General features: G+C 38.1%; 1 protein-coding gene across 1 annotated transcript in view; it reads left to right on the forward strand.

The window, feature by feature from the left end:
• Positions 1-21,271, forward strand: part of LOC124159780 — a 777,878-nt gene that overhangs the window by 739,574 nt on the left and 17,033 nt on the right. Inside the window, exon 6 of the mRNA XM_046535698.1 lies at positions 8,694-8,930. Within this exon, the coding sequence (XP_046391654.1) occupies positions 8,694-8,930 (237 nt within the window). The remainder of the gene's footprint in view (positions 1-8,693; positions 8,931-21,271) is intronic.

Genomic DNA, 21,271 nt, shown 5'->3' on the forward strand with positions numbered 1-21,271 from the left:
TAAATTTTGCCAGTGCTCATATGAATTTAGTTATTCCTCCAGTATCAATTCCTTTTTTTTTAATTTGATGCTTGAAACAGAATAATCATTGATAACTGGAGCGTCGAAATGATAATATTAGTGAGTTCTCCATATTAGTTGCTTTTTTATTGAGAAACAATGAGATCTCGGACCGCATTTTTTTATCCTGATGCGTACACCACCCCATATAATTACTCCTTGTTTAGTGCCCTTTTAGCAAGATGCACAAATTCACATTGTGTACATTCAGACACGAATTCATGATTAAAACCAATATGCCGTTTACGTGTTATATTTTTCCCTATGGAGGTTACCTGATGAACCCTTCGTCTTTTATTTCATATTTTTCATTTCGCAATGAAAATGCGTCATCAGACTGAACTAAGAATAGGACGCTAATTTTTTTAACCATCTTGCCTCCGAGTGACAATAAAATGTGACGAATAACGGCAAAGATAACCGATCACCATCGATCTTTTAATAACCTGACCGATAATGTAGATATAAATTGCAATGCTATGGGTAAATTGCGCTTTCATTACACGATTCTTACTGCTGATTCCTAATGTGATTGAACGATTTTCAACTTGGATTATATTTCATCAAAAGAAGAACTTACTAATGTTGTATTTGAATTACTAGAGTTTTCCAAACAGGGGTATCATTTTATTTGCAGGATAACATCGCAATGCCCGTTGCCAGTGCTTTGCGGAACGAAATCTATACGATGATAAATTGATATATACTATTCCGAGAAAAAATTAAGTGAAAAGTTCAGCATCGTATTAGGAATTGTTTTGTAACTATTTTTTTGCGTTAATATCGTTTTCGTTTCTTGAAATATCACTATTAAATAAAATCAGAGGGGCCATATTTTGCATTGAGTTTTGACTTTTCTGATAAAATCTACTACCACCATAAATATTATGAGGCACTACTATTTTAAAGAATCATTGGATATTTTTGATTCAAACAAAAAATTATTTTGACAGAGCAACTATTTGTTGAAGCCCAAATAAAACTAGCGATGAAATTTGGACTACTATTAAATAAGCTTAATCCACCTATTGGGTATTAACTTATTTTATTTGCTTACTATCATATCACATGTCTATTCGGTTGTTTCTACATACATCCTAACTAAATCCATAACCATTCCAAAAAAATATTAGAAATAGACTACATATTTGAAGAATATTCAGGCCAACAATTAGCTTCCACAGACTCGTACTTGTTTATTTTTTAAGTTGCTTATATTATAAGGAATGCTGATAGGAGGGACGCAAAATACAAGATAGTGTGCTCCATGGATTGTTGGAAACCATTGGATTAACGCATGCCAGTACTTCAAGCCATAGTCGTTGGGTTTTTATGTAGTCTTGGGCTAAATTATGACACAATGAGGACATATAATGGAATAGTATGCCCATAGTGAAGGTGAAATGTACAAAAACATAAAATATGTGTAATAACACACTTGAAATCATTCATTAATATAAATTCTACCCACTTGCATGAGAGTTAGTCATTTCATCTGAAGATATGGGCTAATAATGATTGGGTGTAATGTCACCAATCGTAAACGTACCTAAACCAATATGCACAATAAGGCTAGCACAGCGTTTGAATCACAAGGAGAATTATGAGAATTAGGTACACCCGTAAATTGCCTCTCAATTCTATCAAATAAACGTTCTAAAATACTAACTTAAAATTACAATTAGCAGTTAAAGTGTCAATGGTCATCAGGGAAATGCCCATGACCAGTGATAAAGTTTGCTGGAGAAATAATTTGAGCAGTAATGGCACAAATTGATACTTTGAGGATCGACAGTATTTTCAATTGCGACATAAGTGGGCACGTTTAGTTTGAAACATGAAAGGGAAAATGCATCTGAATATCTTTTGAGAAACATTATTCAATAATATGCTTTCAACGCCCCTCATTTAAAAGATGAATTCAATAAAAACCTTAATTTATTGTCTCGCACCGTATTTCAAGAACTACACGAAACACAACACACTGGGAAAACCGAGACATAAATCAACCTATGTTTAATATGTATTGTGTTAAGAGTGATGTATTAAAAATTATGATGCTAGCACATTATTTGATATCGCCACTGTTGTCGTAGCTTAAAAATCGGGCATAATGAATTATTGTGCAAGATACATGACATACAAGCGATTGAGCTTTTTAACTTTATAGCTGTTGATGGAAGGGGATTAAAAATGAATTAGTAAAAGATCACTGGCCTTGGACTGATGTGGAACGTTAAACGTTTGTCTCCTTTCCCATGAGGATATTGTCCGAGCTGAAGGTCAGGTTAATATATCGCCTCATAAAGATGGGGTAATCATCTTCGATCAGTATTAATAGGATGAAAGTAGCTACCGAATGGAATTGAACCAGTCAGCTGGGACACATATGATTTACGGAAGGACACCGTGTTGAAACAAAATAACTGTCGCAAGTGAGTGCATTAGTAGAATGTTAAGGGTAGGTTAACAAAACAGTAAGATCGTCTTTCGGTTTTCTCCATCGTACTTATAGCATTAATTTCGCTCGTTGAACTAATTTATTCCGGACCATAACGTATTTTATCGGAGGTTGAAATTAGTATTTGAAATCGCTCTTTTAATAAATTAAAATATAACAGTGAATTATGATTTCAATTAAGCCAGAGCTTTTTGTAATAATGCTTATTATTTTTTTGAAATTTTCATTTAATATTAAAGTAAATATGTAATTTGTTTTTAAAAAATCCAATCTCTTTCTTGATTTATTACTGGTTTTAGCATTTTACATTTCGTTGTAAAGTTACCTTGTTTTTTTACCTGATGTACAGATCATTTTCACAGATCCTTGCTTGGAAGCTAATTCCCAGATATTGTTGTGAAAACTTTTCGTGCATTTGAGAGTAAATTTCAAAATACTTATCTTCGGTGCATTCCCTTGACATATCAACTACGTTTGCTGTGTGGCGAGAATATTAGGTGAACGGTTCGTAAGAGTTAATTTATAGGAAGCTTAGCCATTTTTACTGTCGGGTACTTGAGGTGTATTTATAGCGGTTATACCTAATTCCAAGGAAGGAATGACCCGCATGCAGGAAAGCATGTTACCTTGAGGCCCCCTCTACCAATCCAGGGAAAGTCGTTTCGTGGGCGCGTGGTCGTAATTCCGTGGCCTCATAAGTCCCTGCTGTCGAACTCCCGCTATATTGCCGCGTTAAAGCAACCCCTTAACACACCCGCAGTGAATCTTCTTGCCTCCACCTAGATACACCGTAATGGGCGTTACACAGCAGTAGTAGTAACCGTCTCGTCTTTTATCTTGATCTTGAAGGTATTTTTTATGATACTCAAACCAATTTACTCGGGGCCGCAAGGCATTTAAGAATACCGGTCTTTTTTTAGGTAGGGTACATTTTGGTGGCTGTTTTTGAGTAAGGGGCACGCTTAAGACTTTATCTCCTCGGGGTGGGGGGTGTCTAAACTTTGCCTGAATGACTGCGTAAATTCAAAATTGGGTAACGATAATTAAATGTCGTGATACTTCACGATACATCGGCATATCGTGCAGATCTAACCTGAATCTCCTTACAGGGATTATAATGACATTAGTTCCTTAACAAATTATTATCGATTCAATGGAGAAATATTGATGCAAGTAGCCGTCACGACGAGAGGTTGAAATCATAGAATGAGCTTTTGGCTTGGGTATAAGTTTGGTTCTTAAGAATCGCTATCTGGTTTCCATTAATTTTTGGGTTGAGCTTCTAAAGTATGGCGAAAATATAAACAGCGTCCATAATTAAAGGTGGATTTAAATCATGTAATTGTTATGGTCACCAAATACCGTATCAGAAAAATTAAATGGCAGTATCTTACACCGTAACCAAATTTTAATTGACCTTTTTCCTGCCGGAAATAAATATATTTCATTCGGAAAAATACCTCCTGAAAATCATAGACCTACCATTCCACTTCTCTGATAATGTCTCTTATCGTTCCGTATCTGGCATGACACGTTCCCTACTTTGTTTTTAATTATTTTTCTTCCGTTCCTTTTTTTCGTCGATAAGTGTTATTTCTGAATATTGCTGGAAAATGATTGTGGCTGACCTGTTTTTGACGGATTTTCAACTAGTAAATAACCCGTTACAGGGGCAGAGGATCCATTTAAAATCATAATGATTACGATTCGTCCTACTCCCAAAATGACTACTTCACGAGCAATAGCAACAAACAATAAGAGTTGGGTGAATGAACAGCGTGCGAAAAAGAAGACGCAATGAAGTACGCGGCGCAAAAAAGGACATTAGGAAGAATGCAACTGCGCAATACGTAATACTGACATTAATGACATCGATAGCTTATCAAATGGTCCTCTAGTGAGCTGTTATCACGCGTATTTACGTGAGGGTGAAGTAATCATTTCGGTGAATATTTGAGGGAAACTAGTTGTTACATTACATTTATGATGCGATCAAAGACTGCCAAATAAAGGAATTAAAAAGGTATATGAGTATTTTCATTGATTACTGTATTGCTGCAATCAGTGGGTTTTTATTTTCTTCGATTTACAACCATATATTCAATTGAAAAATACTTCATACAGAGAGCCATCGCGAAGCGTCTTAGAGTGAGATTATGACTTGGATGTAAGCTCGAATCATTCAGAGGTAATGATTATTTAATTATCCTTTGATGCCCGTCATTTCTTGGACGAAGGTCTAATGCATGACGATAACTCCCGAAATAACATAAGTTAATAAGGGAGTTATTCGGAATTTATTTATTATATGTATGACGAAACGTAGAAGATTAACTGGCCTTAACGGTATATGCAAACTGTATACATTCAATTGGTTTTCAAATACTATATCAGGAATATTTGATCGAAGTTTGAAATGTAGACTTCCACCGTAAATTTTTATGCTTAGCAAATAATGTATCGGGAGAACTAAATGGCAGTTTCGAACAGATTAATCCTATTTTAATCAAGTTACTTCCTGTTCGAAAATTGCGCCGCATTCGACGTTAGTCGATTGGAAAAACAACTCCCGAATAGCGAGGAATTGCCGTTTCAATTTTCTGTTACTTTTTTTTAATCGCACCATTTCGGCCATGAAACGTTACTCTATATGCACTTGTTTGTTTCCCTTCCATTTGCTGTCTGTAATGTGTGTCTTTTTTTTTTGCTCAATTGCGACCGTGATATTTGTTTCGTCGATGAATCGTTCGCTGGAGTGACGTTTAGTTCCGTTCCCTGCTGCATGCGCTGCCTGTGTGCAATGGATATTTGTGTGAATGCCTCCGAAAACATTTTTAAACCTTCTCTCGAAACGTAATGGCTTCCGCGCGGTCGTCAATTTTCCATCTCTATATTCGCGCCTGAAATTGCTCGGACACCGCAGTGACGTCGCATCGCCTGGTTACAATGTTACCTGGTTACCAGAAGGCCCAGTTCTTTTCCCATAGAAGGCTGATTTATGTTGTCACTTCGGTCTCATTTTTATGTTTTCAAAAATGTCCGCGGCGCGGTGATGGATACAATGCGATCCGCTTTTTTTCCCTATATTTTGCATTAAAATTATTATAATTGAAAGGAATAGCATTGAAAAGTAATCAGTTTGAAAGATCACGTCACATTTCGGTTAGTACTCCTCATTATACCTTATTTCATCGTGAAGCTCGGATCCTTTTGTCCGTCAGCGACGCGAGTGGCGACTTCTGTAAACCTATTTAAATGCGCGGTGGATGACAACACATTTAGACTTGAGACTGATCCTCTTTTGTAATATTCGTGGTTATGTTGAACTGCAGTCCCCTATGAAGAAATTGTATAAACCTGTTTCAAATTTTATACAATTTATACAATTGCCATAGCAATGTATAAGATTGTATAAAATTTTGAAACAGGTTTATACAATTTTTTCATAGGGGGTGGACTTCATCATGTTTACAACGCTAGAACCTTGGCTGTACATACTTCGACCGCAACTATACATGATACCGAACGTGTATGATGTTGGGCACGATAAGGTGAAAGTTCTCAATATTATTGAAATAAGACATTGCAATATTTCCACTGAGTTTAATTATCGTCGACGAAACGACTAGTGTAGTAATAAAACTCAGTGGAAATATTGCAATGTCTTATTTTAGTAATGATACCGATTATTTTGACCGCAGTGAATACTGTCTTAGTGCAGTCTATTCTTTGTGTGGTACGTACTACCTTAAAGATAAAAGCCTTAAGTCGATGGTAATAATTGATGAAATCATTTTCTGTTTGATCACGTCATAAAATTATCTCTAATTTGAAATATAAAGGTACCTACGTGTGAATCACCGAAAAATCATCGTAAATCTTTATACTTTTTAAACACGGAGAACCTCCCCACTTGTTACACCTCGCATGAGCTAGAGAAATCACACTATGATTGATGGTATTGCTAAAATTTTCTATAATATGAACTCAGATTAGCAGTGCATAAACGATGGCTAGAAGATGTCGCAGTTTCCACTTTTATCCATATTTTGCTGTTCTAAATCTACCGTTTTTTTCTTGATTTATTTTAGCTTCATTTTCCACAATCGGCCGCTTTTATGCATTTCAGCCAACTACGCATCCTCCAAAAATATTTAAAATTTAAAAAAACCCGCTGAATCGAATTCGTGAACACGAAATTTCGCCTGCTTTCGCATTCATCCTGGCCTTCAGTGTGGACCTCCCTCCCTTCTGACGCTTTCAAATTCTCGGCATGCCCTTGTCGGTGGTTCCTGATTGGCTCGCAGGAGGATTGAAACTCAGCGAGAGGAAATGAAGCCATCCGAAGCCTCGTGTATACACGATTTGGGCAGGCCCCACGGAAAACAAGAAAGAATTTCAAAACTTCGCGTATATTTAGTTTTTGTGGAATGTGTTTGATTTGGCTTGGGGGAGACCAACTCTCTTTTTCAGGTTAACCCCCGCAAATTCTTCAAATGTGTTGTATCCCGCATTTCCATTGAAATTAACCAGTAGTATGAAAATATTTTAGCCTATCGATATGAATATAAACTGCCGTTTTTCCTATATTTCAAAATTGTTGAGCTTTTTGTGCGGTTAATGAAGGAATGAGTCCTTAGTGGGACTTTTTTCTAATTATTCAAGTTTTGCTATGGCGCTTAAAACTACCTTGAAAGACTACGAGCTATTGTTCGGGGGGATCCAATGTTGCTTGAATGCCTTAGTAGATGGCAAACGGATGTTTTCGTAAACAAATTCAACCTTATCCGGAATGATATTATGGAAGTTCGACTTAAAGCAATTAAAGCTTGTTGCACTTTCACGCAAGAATTAACATGTAGAGAATAATAATTAGATTAGCAACTACTAAACAGTAGGGACTATTAAGTACCTTTTTTATTCATTAATTTTTTTGTCCCCATACCACCGAAAACAGCACGCTAGTCTTTTATATAGGGGTTTTTCATCGATGCAGCAATAATATTTGTACGAACCACCATGCCTTGGATACGGGCTACCTATCCATGTGGGACTCGAACCCGCGGCTTCTCGTTTGGCAGTCGGGGTCTTTATCCCACTGCCATTGAGGCCGGCATTTATTTCAATATCAGAATGTTTCAGAATGCACAAGATGTTAATGGATGGTGTGTGGAGACCAATGAATGATGTGAAATGAATGAAGGAATGAGTCCTTAGGGGGCCTTTTTCTAATTATCCAAGTTTTGTTATAGTGGACGGCGCTTTCAACTACCTGAAAAGACTAGGAGCTTATGCTCGAGGGAATGCGAGCTTTAATTCCTATATGCCGAACTTCCACAATATCATTCCTTATACGGTTGAATTTATTTACTAAAATACCCGTTTTCCATCTACTCAGGCATTCAAACAACATTGAATCCCCCCGAACAATAGCTCGTAGTCTTTTTAGGTAGTTGAAAGCGCCGTCCACTATGACAACACTTGAACAATTATAGAAAGGCCCACTAAAGATTCATTCCTTCATAAATCGCAAATAAATATATATGAATATTATTATACGAGCGTGCTGCGCCCGCTCCCAGCGGGCTTCCCCCGCTCTTTTCAATGCATGTCCACAGAGGGATAGGCGCGTTTCTAATTTTAAAATGTAGAAAAATAGACAGGGTCTTATGTACAAATTCAATTGTAATGTTCATGTACAAATTGAGGTCAGAGGACCTATTTAAACACAACATTGGAAGTAATTACACTATCCTCTGTTAAACGCACATGATGACTCATACTTACGTCTCTACAGGAGACTTGAATGTGGAATCAGCCGCATTTTGATAAAAGTTATTTAAAGAAGGCGAGATATTGTTGCAAATGAACAAATGTATCAGTTTGTGTGCCGTTAACGTCAGGAATATTTACCGGTTTCTGTTTTTATTGTTTTTTTGTTTTTTTTTATCATTTAAAAACCTATTTTAGAAAACAATAGCAATATTTAGGAAGGAAGATATGCCGTCGCATGTTCTCTGATAAATTCTGTGCAATTTGGTACCTCATTTGTAGAGTTTGGTTGCGTATAAGTTGAGAAAAAGGTATCTATACAGTAGAAATAATATAGAAGATTAATGGGTGTTGTGTGGAGACCAATGGATGATGTGATTTTGTTCCGCACACTTTGCAGGTTGCAGAGGAACGCGAAGGCGGCGGCGGATGTGGAGTATCCTGCGTACGGCGTGACGGGGCCCAATCAGGAGGCGTCGGCGGTGGCGGCTGCCGCGGCGGCCGCGTCCTCCGTGTCGCCCACGCCGCATTCCGGGGGGTCCACGTCCCCTCTGTCTGCGGGGGACCGGCGGCTGGCGCAGTCGGCGCAAATGTACCACTACCAGCACCAGAAGCAGCAGATCATCGCCATGGAGAGGTTGGTCCACACGCAATTAAAAGAGATCATAACAGCACACACACATACTTAGTATTGCAGTCCTAAGAGTGATTCTCCTACCCTACTTCATAAAAAAATATTCGGTATCGAAATCCACAAAAAAACGATATATTCACTTGTGAATTGTTCATAACGAAAAGAATTTTCTTAACGCAAGCCGAAATTGGACAAGTTTACCACTAATTTCTTTTGGATGAAATTGCGAATACATTAATACAACACTCGAGTAGACTAACATTAATTAGAATGAAAAATAATAAAAATTAACCCTAATTATTCATGGGTTAAGAAGAAGAATTTCCCATATTTGTCTTTCATATTTTAATAATAATTATTAACTACACATTCAGAACGAAATACAAGGAATTTTCTTTAACGTATTAACGATATCTCAAGTCGGTTTGAATCGTTGAATGGATTTTCATCGCTACTGAAATCTCTGAACATTATCGGAAAGAATCGCATAAAATTAATCAATTTAGGATGAAATTATGAAGTGATGTCGATCACCGTTCACTATATCATTTGAGTGACTCAATCACGAATCGTCGGTCACAACCTGTTATTCTCGACCGATGTCGGTCACGAAAAATGTCAACATGTTACGATGCTATTGTCACCAAGAAAACAGGAAACATGGATTTTTACATGAAATAATGCAGGATCACCCGCTCAGTCATTCATTCCAAAGATTAGTTTGGATGGGTGAGGCTAGAGCTCACGAGAGAGTTACTTCGCAACAGGCAGCGGATTTGACTCGTCCAGAGTAAGGGGCAAGGGCAGTTCCTTTCCCAGGAGAATCTCCTTTCTCGAGGATTCCCTTGTTTGTAAATTATTCACGGGTTTTACACCGGGTTGCAACCATGGAGACAATGATCCGGTGTAAAACCCGAATAGAGTCAGTGAACTGCACTCCTCCGTTTCTCCCCATCTCTCCGAAACTAGTTCCATTGCCTCCCTGACGCTCCACTTTCCCCTGTACTTCTTCATCTGTCCTTTATACCTGTCCCTTTGTCTCCTTCTGAGGCCTTTACTATCAATTTATCCTTCCATTATATTTCACAAGTAAATGCCTTTTCTCGTTCAATCCATCCTGTTCTTCCGTGGCGTACAGTGATCCATGGTGTCCTTTCTTCTCTATAGTGTCTGTCTTCTGATATTCCTCTGTATCTTCTTCTATATTCGTCTCTCTCGTCTTCCGTATCTCTCACCCGTCCGTCCATTTTATCCTTAGCATCTTCGAACAGCAAACAGGTCTCTAATGCTTTCATTCTTTTCTGTCACTCTTGCTGATAGCTTCTGTACCATTGAGTGACATTTCCCACTCGAATGTTCTCAAATACTGTCTCCTAGTCTCTAGTCTTAAGCTCTTCTGGCATAGTGACGGCCTCTTTGCCAACGTTTGGTGGATGGTCCATCATTCGCCCTGAAGGCGATGGCAGAGAAGGCCATTGAAACGTTGGCAGCAATGTCCATCCTGACCCGGCTGATTTCCCGTGAAGATTTTATCAACAGCATTCGCCGGGAAAGCACCAAACCCTTCATCATAGCTTGGGCTATAGGACGTTTGATGTCTTCTGTATACCATCCCTGGCAATGATGCTCCCAAGTTATGTGAATGACTCCACTTGCTCCGATCCTTCTCCTTTGTGACGAATTTCAGCCACAGTTCTCTCTCTTCAGCTTAAAATGATCCTGGTTTTCTTCCTATTTATTTTCTTATTGCATTGCTGAAACACTGTTCAATTTTTCACTTTTTCCATTCAAACCATGTTTCAACCAATTTTCACTTTTCTATTGGTCATCTAGTTCTGCAGGTCTTCCGTATTGCTTCCGATGATTTTAATGTCATCCGTGAATAGTATCACGTTTGTTTCTTCTCCATTAATCTTGATCTCCTTGATTCCCTGTTCTTTCTTTTCTTTTTTCGCTTCCTCCATGAATTATTGATAAACGCTGGCATCATTTTACATCATCGCCGGGCCCCTTTTTTAATTTTTTTGAATTTTTAAAATCATAATAGAATAGTACAGGAGGCACTATTATTGTTCTGGGAGAATTCCCCGTTTGATTGCGTTGAAAATTGTTATACCCTTCCGGCGGATAGCTGAGGTCGATTCTATTCGGGTTTTACACCAGATCAGTGTCTCCATGGTGGCCACCCGCTTAAGAATCCGAAAATAATTTAAAAACAAAGGAATCCTCGAAGAAGAAGATGCTCCTGGGAAAGGAGCGGCCTTTACCCTGGATGAATCAAGTTCGCTCGCCTGTTCCGAAGTAACTCTCTCACGAGCTCTAGCCTCACCCATCCTAACTAATCTTTGGAATGAATCATTGAGCGGGTGATCGTGCATTATTTCATGTCAAATCCACGTTTCCCGTTTTCTTGGTGACAGTAATATCGTATCATGGTGACATTTTTCATGACCGACATCGGTCGTGAATGACATCGGTTGTGACCGACGATCGACGATTCGTGATTGAGTCACTCATATGAATGGTGAACGGTGATTGACATCACTTCATAACACCAGCTTGGCACATTCACTATTTGTGTGTCTACAACCTTTACTCTACTTGTATACCATCCTGTGGACCACTTGATTTCTGAAGTATCGCTTTCGTAGGTCTAGCAAGTAATAGCTATTTCTCAATGTGAGGAATTTTTCCGCCTCAGAACCCTTGATAGTGACACTGTATTGGTTCACCACTTGTTGGTTACCGAAGACTTCGAAAATATTTTATAAAATCCGAATGTTTCGAAAAACTGCGTGGAGTATTTCATTCGTGGGTAAAAGGTCGTCCAAAAACTTCAATTTCATTCTAAATTCATTAATGTTATGTTTTTCGTGCCGATAATCTTTAGAACTTTCATTTGCCATGGAAATTCATTCACCTATTTAAACCAACCTGGCACATCTTTCCTAAGTTTATGGAAATTCCAAGTATCAAAAATCGTCTATCTACTTGTATTGCGTTCTGAAAGTGTGGTTAATAATTGTTCTTGAAATATTAACGACAAATATGGGATATTCTACCCCTTAACACATAAATATTTTCGGTTTAATTTTTATTATGTTTGCTTTTTTTATTTTACTCCAGTTAAATGACGTATTAATGTATTAGTAATCTCATCCATAAGGAAATTGTGGAATACTTGTCCAATTTTGGCATGCGTTACGAAAATTCTCTTCATTCTGAACAATTAACAAGTGAATATATCCTTTTTTGTGGCTTTCGATCCCGAATATTTTTTTAATGAAGTAGGGAAGGAGAAATCGATTCAAAACCATTTGTATACTTTACATTTGTATTCAAATTATTTTTATACCTTTGTAGACTATTTATAAGCAGTAAAAATCATGATAAGAATTGAGAATGTGATAGCCAAGATGATAGCCGACTTAAGGCCTGGAATTTCTTTTTTACCTCTCTCCTGGCCAATAAAAACTGTACTCCGTTAAATCTCCTGTATAATGCGTTGTCCCTTGGATTAGAAGAGATTGTTTTCGAGATTCATGTGTACGTGTGATCTTTGAAGCAAACGACAACCCCCCTTTGCATCTGAATGGAATAATTTAAAAAAGTTCATTGTGGTCTCACGTTTAGGTGCTTTTGTTTACGCGTCTCCTAGTGATGCATTGCTTCCCTTCCCGCGGCTTGAAATGAAGTTACCAAGTGTAAATAAATCACTCACGTAAGAGGAAAGAGAAAGGAGCAAAGGAGCGACATTAGACGGTGCAAAGAAGCATTTAAATGAGAATCCTGAATCAGGATATACTCTGTGATAAACCTCGCGAAAAATTCGATTTAGAAAAAGGTATTTTATGCAAAAGCAAGGCGTTTTATTTTTACTTTGAAAATCGACTTTATTCTAAACAAATATCTAGAAAGATTAAGTATAATATTGTTGAGAGTACTTCGAGGATGATGCTATTTGATTGGTAGATTAGAGATAGGATTTGAAAATCTTTAATCGGTCTCTCACGTTATCCTTGACGTAAGACACATTCAAATTGGTGTTAAAATGATATCCTAAGTAGTTGCTTAGGTAATGCTTAGTTTATAAAATTTTATTCACCCACCTTTACTTAATTTTCCGTTACATGATACAAATGCAGCGTTTCTTCATATGCTGTCGCCTCCAGCGTTAGTGTATCATTATATGCCGTGGTAACACAAACTACTCTTACTAATTTCTTTCTTCTTTTTTAAATTCCCATTTATTCTTTTGTTGTTAATTTATTTTTCGGAAAATTTAGGAATTTATTTCGCTTAACTGGTTGTTGTTGTTTGATAGAGCAATTAGTAAATAAAATACTTTGAGTATTATTGAATTGAAAATCTAAGGCTTATTTGAAAACGAACTTTGTTGACGATTTTTACTTTTTAATATGAAGATGCTAGTTATTAAAGTCTTCAATGAAAGTTCTCCATTTTACCAGCTTATCGCGCAATTTTAAAAATAATTGATTAATATCTTTAAAAATCCTTTTCTTTACGCACATTAACCCTGGGACGCGTTTCTGCTGAAAAGTATTGCATACCGCCAAGGAGAGCTGCGGAAAGTAATCAACCCCCTTCCCAAAATTAACGACCACAACCTGGCCCTGACCATATGGATCTAACGCAGTAAGCAATAGCCCTCAGACCATCACGTTTCTGTAAAGGCGATGGGCCACTGATATTCATTAATTTATATCGAAAGCAAATATCAAAGTCACGCACAAGGCTCTGGTGAAATGCTTTGAGGAGGTTTGGATCATAATAAGAGATTTCTATAGTCTCTAAGGCTCGCAGGCCGTCTTCACTCCCGCCGAGGGTGCTTGTAAAGAGGGAACAATGGACCACGAAAATTGACCTGCCAACAGCAGCACCATGGCGACACACACACTCTCTCTCTCTCCCCATTCTCCATCCACTTAAGCGGTGATGGACCAAAACTATTGAGTCTCCAATTTCGGATCAGCTGCTTCTGCAGCTCATATGACACACCTTTACCTTTTCATTCGTAATATTCTAAGAATGGCCAATACAATTCGGGAAGACTTACCCGCATGTCCCACGGGCCTGTTCTTGTTCTCGACGCAATCTCCGTTACCTTTCGAGCGGCGTAACGGAGGTTACGTTTCTTTCATGTGGTCATCAGGCCTTTAACGAAAATTAAACGTAAGTTACGAGGAACTAGAGACGTCCCTTGAGTACGAAAGGAGTTCGTCTAGGAGATTTCAGTGCTTTCTCAATACAAGTATCAGGTTCCGTTGCGTCTGTACTCTTTCTTTTTTACATTTCCTTTCCTTGAGTATAAATATTACATTTTTCGGTCGATGGCTTTTTTAAATACCAAGATAAGCATTTATCATTGATTCTTTGTAGTTTTGTGGGTCCTCCTTGGACCCAGGTGAAACAGAACAAAGCACTACTAGAGCGTGACCTTTTCCCGGACCTTTCCTTTAGCTGCGAGAGATAATCCGGGGACTCAGGAGAAGGCCGTCAATGCGTGAAGTTACCCCTGCCGATATGACCTGATATAGTAAATGTCATGCTTCACTAATTCCAATGTATAGAGATAAATAAATACACTAATCGTACTCCTCACGATGAAGCGGTTAAGTGCGTCTTTTTGATAGGGGTTTTACGAAAAGAAATAAGGATTTTGTCGTTAAGTCATCAGATTTTAGCCGATTTCCTCCTGAGTATTGGCAACGTCGAAATCGTGGGAGGGGTAGGGGGAAAGGGAAATGCGTCTTTTTCTCCCCCACTCCACTTTCAATATTGTGATTATGTATGTAGAATGGGAGGGGGAGAGGAAGGTTGAGACTTTTTACACCCGACAGGCCGTCGAGTAGAGCAATACACTAAACTTTTACGTCGCTTAGCGATAGTATGAATATCATATGTATTCAAGGCCAATTCCAGGAGCTCTTTTCTACGTTTAACGGGAAAGAAAATTATCTGCAATTTTCTAACTTTAAATTATGTAATATTATTTTAAAGCATATAATCCAACGTAAAAATAAACGGTCTCCCTTATACTTTCTGTTTCGATGAAATTGGTTTCGTGGTTTGGACGATAGAGCTCCTCAAACTCAATCGTCTTGCTTTTGTTTTACAAACATTCAATGCTTTTATTTTTATTAATACAGCTTATTTTTAAATTATCGTTTCTGTCGGACCTGGACATGGTGATTGGTCACTCCCTGCCAAACACTTTATAGGTAGCTCGGAGTTGATTACGTATAATTAAAATGAAATGAATCGACCAAGAGAGCAATGAGGAAGTCCTAAGAATAACAGGAGGGAAGAGAAGCTTCGTGAAAACCTCGATAAGATGAGAGAACAACCTAGTGTACCATGTCTTGTATACCTGATGAAAACAACCGTCGAAGGATAAATGCATGGCAAGAATGGAAAAGGAAGACTTCGAACAAAATGTATGGAACAGGAAAAGAAGGATAGGAGATGGAAGAGGAGAAATGCGTAAGTGTGAATAGGTTAGCTGATAGGAGAATTGAGTGGAGAGCTGCGTCAGACCAATCTTAGGATTATTAACAAGTGATGATAATGACGATGAAATGAAAATGAATAAGCTACTACTAAATTTGCTTACTATGCAATAAATCAAAACATGAGAACAAGAAATAACCCTCAAGAGACAAAATACCCTTTGAATAGTACAACAAACTTCAATAATTATTAACAATGAGATTTAACACCCTTCAGTAATGCCTTTAATAGAAAATGACTTACTCGTCAAGGCAATTTAGGTAGATAGTGCACAGTGAGAGATTATCAAAATGGTCCTTCTTTTTCACCCTTACATGCATGAGGGAATGAAGCACGCACTAGAGTGCACTTTTTAAGCTTTAAAAGCTCCACTAGAGGAAATAGGGGATTGGGTCGTGGTTACCTTACGCTTCCTATCCGGCGAGGATCAACTGTAGAACTCTGACTAACAGACGCCGTAGGGCGTCTGCTGGATCGTAGCAGGTACTTCTTCCAGGACGTCGACCCTCCAATGCCTAGGAACATGCGTAGCATAGTCCAAAAAGCAAAGGCCATCCCCCACTTTTCCTCCTCGCGGCGTGTTAACTCCGTCGTGGTGCGTTCACTAGAACCTTTCTCCCTCTCTCTTTCTGTGTCACTACTAGCTTGCTTGTATATCTACCCCTGTCTCCTTCTGCGTCTCCCTTTTTATGCATCTCACCTACCCAGCATTCCCCGCACTAACGTCGTCTGCACCACAGATATATACAATAGATTGGCAGTGCCTATGCTTTCCTCACGGTGGCGCTGAAGCCGGCCGGCAGAAGAATTTTGCGCAACTAGCCATCTTGCTTTCACCGACCGTTGCTCATGTGCCATTAACATACGTGTATTTGAGAGGCTACTTTTCCTGCTTTTGGAGCTTTTTAAAAGAAGAATGGTGAACCACTGCGTTATGTGGGGGTGCACATTTAAGTATACTACGAGGGGAAATTTTCCTGGGGGCGAAAATGTGTCTCTACACGCGCAAATAATAGATATAAGGAAAGCATGGTTTGCGTTCAGTAATGTCTCCGCTTCCATCTCACAGAGCATGAAAATATTTTCCAAAGCCTTTTTTTTGTACGTATCGCCACGAAATTTATATCACGTGAAGTGCAGGTTATGCTCTACCTTTTTAAATTTATTGTTGACAAAATTCACATAGTTGTAGAAATAGCATCATGAAACTGTGACACGTTATTTTTGCTGAAATGCAAATTGCTCTCGAAAACAAATTCTAAAGGTGTGTGACGGAAGCGGATATTTACCGGAGTTTCTGAAAGCGATATCATTTCAAATGCAGTAGCTTCATATCTCTAGGATCGGTAATTAACCCCTCAAGCGCGGCGGGCATTTATTTAAATACCATCCCAGCGGCCGGATGAGATTAAGAAGACTTCTCCTTATTGGCATACTATCATTCAATAATTTATATCGTTCATAATATACGATCATTATCATTAAAATTTTTTGTAAACTTGCATAATGTAGTGCGCTACTATATAATAATTTTTCAAGCGATTTGAATAAATATAGGCGTTGAGTTTTTCGACCGAAGTCGTCAATGTGCTGGTTTAAAACGGAATTTCATCGAATCATTTTAAAAATTTCTGAAGGCCTAAAGTCGTTATGAATATTTTATTGGAGAGGGAAAGCATTTCTTTAAAAGATAGAGCAATTTGTTTTAATCTAAAATACAATATCTGGCGGAGAAAAAAAAAATTATATACAGTAGGTCAGGAAGCGTACTGGGTACGCATGACGGCGTTGAGGGGTTAATAACATGTGCATTCTCTGTCTCGGTGTCTGTGTTTTGATGACGGAATCATCATGATGTTTTAAGTTGTGTTTTCTGTGTTTACCAAGAAAAGACTTTCTCCAGTTTCCATTATGTCATATACTTTCCGCTGTTGCATTATTACATTGTATCGGAATTTTATTTCCGTTGTAGTATTATTATTTATTTAGATGTGTAGAGCGTGTATTATGCACCTTTAACTCAATCTGGAAACTTAACGAATTTCTTTCAAAAGCATAAGTTTTGACTTTGTTAATATCTATTGAGTGAAATTCCGAGAAACTGATCGCTTAAATAATGGTTTGCATGTGCTCGCGGTGAAATGACGCGGTCACATTCATTATAATTCAACCTTTCCATGTAGCACTTATCAGGTATTTGATCATTTTGTGGCTTCTATATAGAACATGGTGTCTGTTATAATCACTTATCCCGGTAAGATAGAAATTCTAATTAAAAACGTACCCCCTCATGATGTAAGATTTATATTATAGTCTGCATCCCCTTCGAATATTATAACAACATGAAACTGATTATTGATGATCATGGATCAAATCGTTGAGTTTTTTAAGCCAATAACTTCTTTTCAAGTTCGCAATTGGGTGATCGTGAGGGGAAATCCAAAACACAGCCTATATAAAATAATGTAAATTATATTTCTGATGCTTAAGGATAGGAATTCAATCGCATTGACTCTTTACGACCTCAGAAAAGCATTTTACAGCACCAAGCAGCATGCCTTGCTCAGAAAGTTAGATCATAATGGGTTTAAATAGGTTGAATCAAATTTAATTACGTAATATTTTTGGCCCGATTACTTATGGCAGTGAAAGGTTAGGTAGCATTGCTTCTACGTTTTTCGTCTAATTGACAACTCTAACTGAGCAACAACTCTTTGACAACAAAAATACAGTAAGTGGAAGCATCAAACCTTTGGAATTTTCGAATTATTTTGTTTGAATAGTGTGACAATGTCGCTGGTAAATCTAAGGGTGAACAATACCATGTATTCACGATTGTAGGCTACCTTCCTACACTAGCAGACGACGTAGTTAACCATTTTCCCCATCTGCTACGCCCCTTCTACATTTGGGACACAATATTTTTTTTTCGAGATAACTCATGCATATGGATTCCAATTCCATAATATTGAGCAGGAACCGAATTAGTATTAATCTTAGCTCAGCTTATATTACCAATTTCATAACTTCGTCACGGTTATGTTCCGCTCAAAGATGGGTTAATTTACCACGTAAGTGTCAAGATCGGTCCCTTTCTTTTTAATTGGATACATCTTAAACGAAAATGACAACGTTTTCTATAGTTCATAGCCTTAATCAATGCGCCATTATCTTTCACAATGTAATTTTCCTCCAGTTCCCTACTTACGCAAACGCATAGGTCGGTGAAAGCAACATGGCCGCCAGCAGAAAGGCATGGCTTCACCCCCCCCACTCCTATTGCCAATCTATTGTATATATCTGTGGTCTGCACTCAGCATGAACAGCGACGACAACTAAGCGAACTATTTTCCAATCACTTTCACTGTTCATTTGTTCACTCATTCAAAAAGATAAAAAATATAATGCGCAAAATAATAATAATACAACAAATACACAAACACAGTGAAATAAACCTTTTGGCTGTTATTAACGGGGTGCCGTCACATACGAAGAAAATTATTATAATAACTTTGAAATTACGATAAAAATACCACTCATATGGCTATGGTGGGAGGCAATAGGTTAAATCAGTCCACAATCCTCATTCATAAACCCTTCTTCTGCTAAACATTCATTTTTGCCTGCGGCATACAGCTTACTATTTATTTTTATGGTCAATTCAAAGTTACTATAATAATTTTCTTCGTATTCTTCGATACCATTCGGAACATAAGAGACCCTTGAAGAAAACCCACATTCCTTTTTGTTGTCGAACTTTCATAGACATTTTGTTGAAGATTGCGATTAGGTACTTAGTCCACTCATCTGTTCATATTTGAAGCCGGTCGAAAGAGAAAAAAATGTCGCTGCGAAACGGAAATTCAATATGGACGTCTGCTCTCTGTAAATCATATCATCATCACTGGTCAACAATCCTAGGATTGGTTTGACGCAGCTCTCCACTCAGTTCTCCTATTAGCTAATCTTTTCATACCTATGTATTTCTTCTCTTTCACATCTCTCTTTACTTGTTCCATATATTTTGTTCGAGGTATTCCTTTTCCATTCTTGCCTTCCACTTGTCCTTCGACGATTGTCTTCATCAGGCCATCATGTCTCAAGATGTGGCCTATAAGGTTGTTCAGTCTTCTTATTAAGGTTTTCATGAGGCTTCTCTTCTCTCCTACCCTTCTTAGGACTTCCTCGTTACTAACTCGGTCGATCCATTTGATTTTCATCATTCTTCTGTAGCACCACATTTCGAAGGCCTCTATCCTTGCTTTCTCCGCTGCGGTCATTGTCCATGCCTCACTTCCGTATAGGAGCATACTCCAGATGTAGGTTCTTATAAATTGTTTCTTTACTTCCATATTTAAGTTTCCCGCTGTAAGCAGGTCTCTCTTTTGGTGGAATGCTCTCTTCGCCTGGGCTATTCTGCTGATAATTTCTTTCTTGCTTCTCCCGTCACTAGTTATCTTGCTTCCCAAATAACCGAATTCATCCACCTCCATCAGTTTTTGCCTCCCTATTTTAATGTTGGTCTTGACTTCTTCTCTTCTGCTGCATACTAAGATCTTGGTTTTCTTCGTGCTTATTTTCAGTTGATATCTGCTCATTACCCTACCCATATTAACCAGAATATTTTTCAAATCCTTCTCTGTTTCTGCTATAACGGCTATGTCATCGGCCAATCTTAGCATGCTTATTTTTTCTCCATGGATATTCACTCCCAATGCCTTTTCTTTGATTTCCTTAATGGCTTTTTCAATGTAAACGTTGAAAATTACGGGTGACAATGTACAGCCTTGTCGCACTCCTTTCTTAATTCTTGCTTCTTCACAGCTGGGCCCTGATTTTATCACGGCTACTTGGTTTTTGTATAAATTGTGGATGATTCTTCTGTCATTATGAAGAACCCCAATTTCCTTTAGGATTCCAAGCATTGTGCTCCAATCCACGTTGTCGAATTCTTTCTCTAAGTCCACAAACGCAACGAATGTTGGCTTGTTCTTTTCCATTCTCTTGTATGAGCAGGCCAATATTGCTTCCTTTGTGCCTTTGTTTTTTCTGAATCCAAATCGGTCCTCATCCAAGTACTCTTCTGCTTTTCGTTCTATTCTTCTACAGATGATCCTTGTCAGTATATTTGATGCATGTGTAGTAAGGCTTATGGTCCTAAAGTCTTCGCACTTCTCCGCTCGTTTCTTCTTAGGAATAGGGATTATAATGTTCCTCTCAAAATCCTTTGGTATCTCACCTGTCGTATGCATTTCACTAATGATTTTTTATAGCTGGTTCGACGTCTTCTCTCCTGAATTTTTGATTAGTTCTGCAGGAATGTCATCAATACCAGACGCTCTATTTATCCTGAGGTCTCTTACAGCCGCATCAAATTCCGATCTTAAAATTGGGGCTGCCATGTCATCGGCATCCACTTCCCTCTCGTTTTCGATAGCATTCGTTCTGAGGCGACTTCCTTTGTACAAATCTTCCAGATATTCCTTCCATCTCTTCCCTTTTTCTTCGTTTTCAATCAATAGTTCTGCGTTTTTGTCCCTAAGGGTATTACATCTTACGCCCCTTTCCTTAAAGTGGTTCCTCACTATCCTATAAGCGGCCTCTACTTTTCCATGTTTAAGATAGTTTTGCACGTCTTCGCAAATGCTTTTCATCCACGTTTCTCTAGCCTTCCGCGCTTTACGACATATTTCGTTCCTTATCCTCTTGTAACGATTCTGTCCTTACTTTGTTTTCGCAGCCTTGTATTTTCTTCTTTCTTCAATGAGATCTAATACTTCCTGCGTGATCCATGATTTTTTCATAACGACTCT

The sequence above is a fragment of the Ischnura elegans genome, chromosome 5 (genome assembly GCF_921293095.1).
Source record: "Ischnura elegans chromosome 5, ioIscEleg1.1, whole genome shotgun sequence".
Classification (NCBI taxonomy): Eukaryota; Metazoa; Arthropoda; class Insecta; order Odonata; family Coenagrionidae; genus Ischnura; species Ischnura elegans.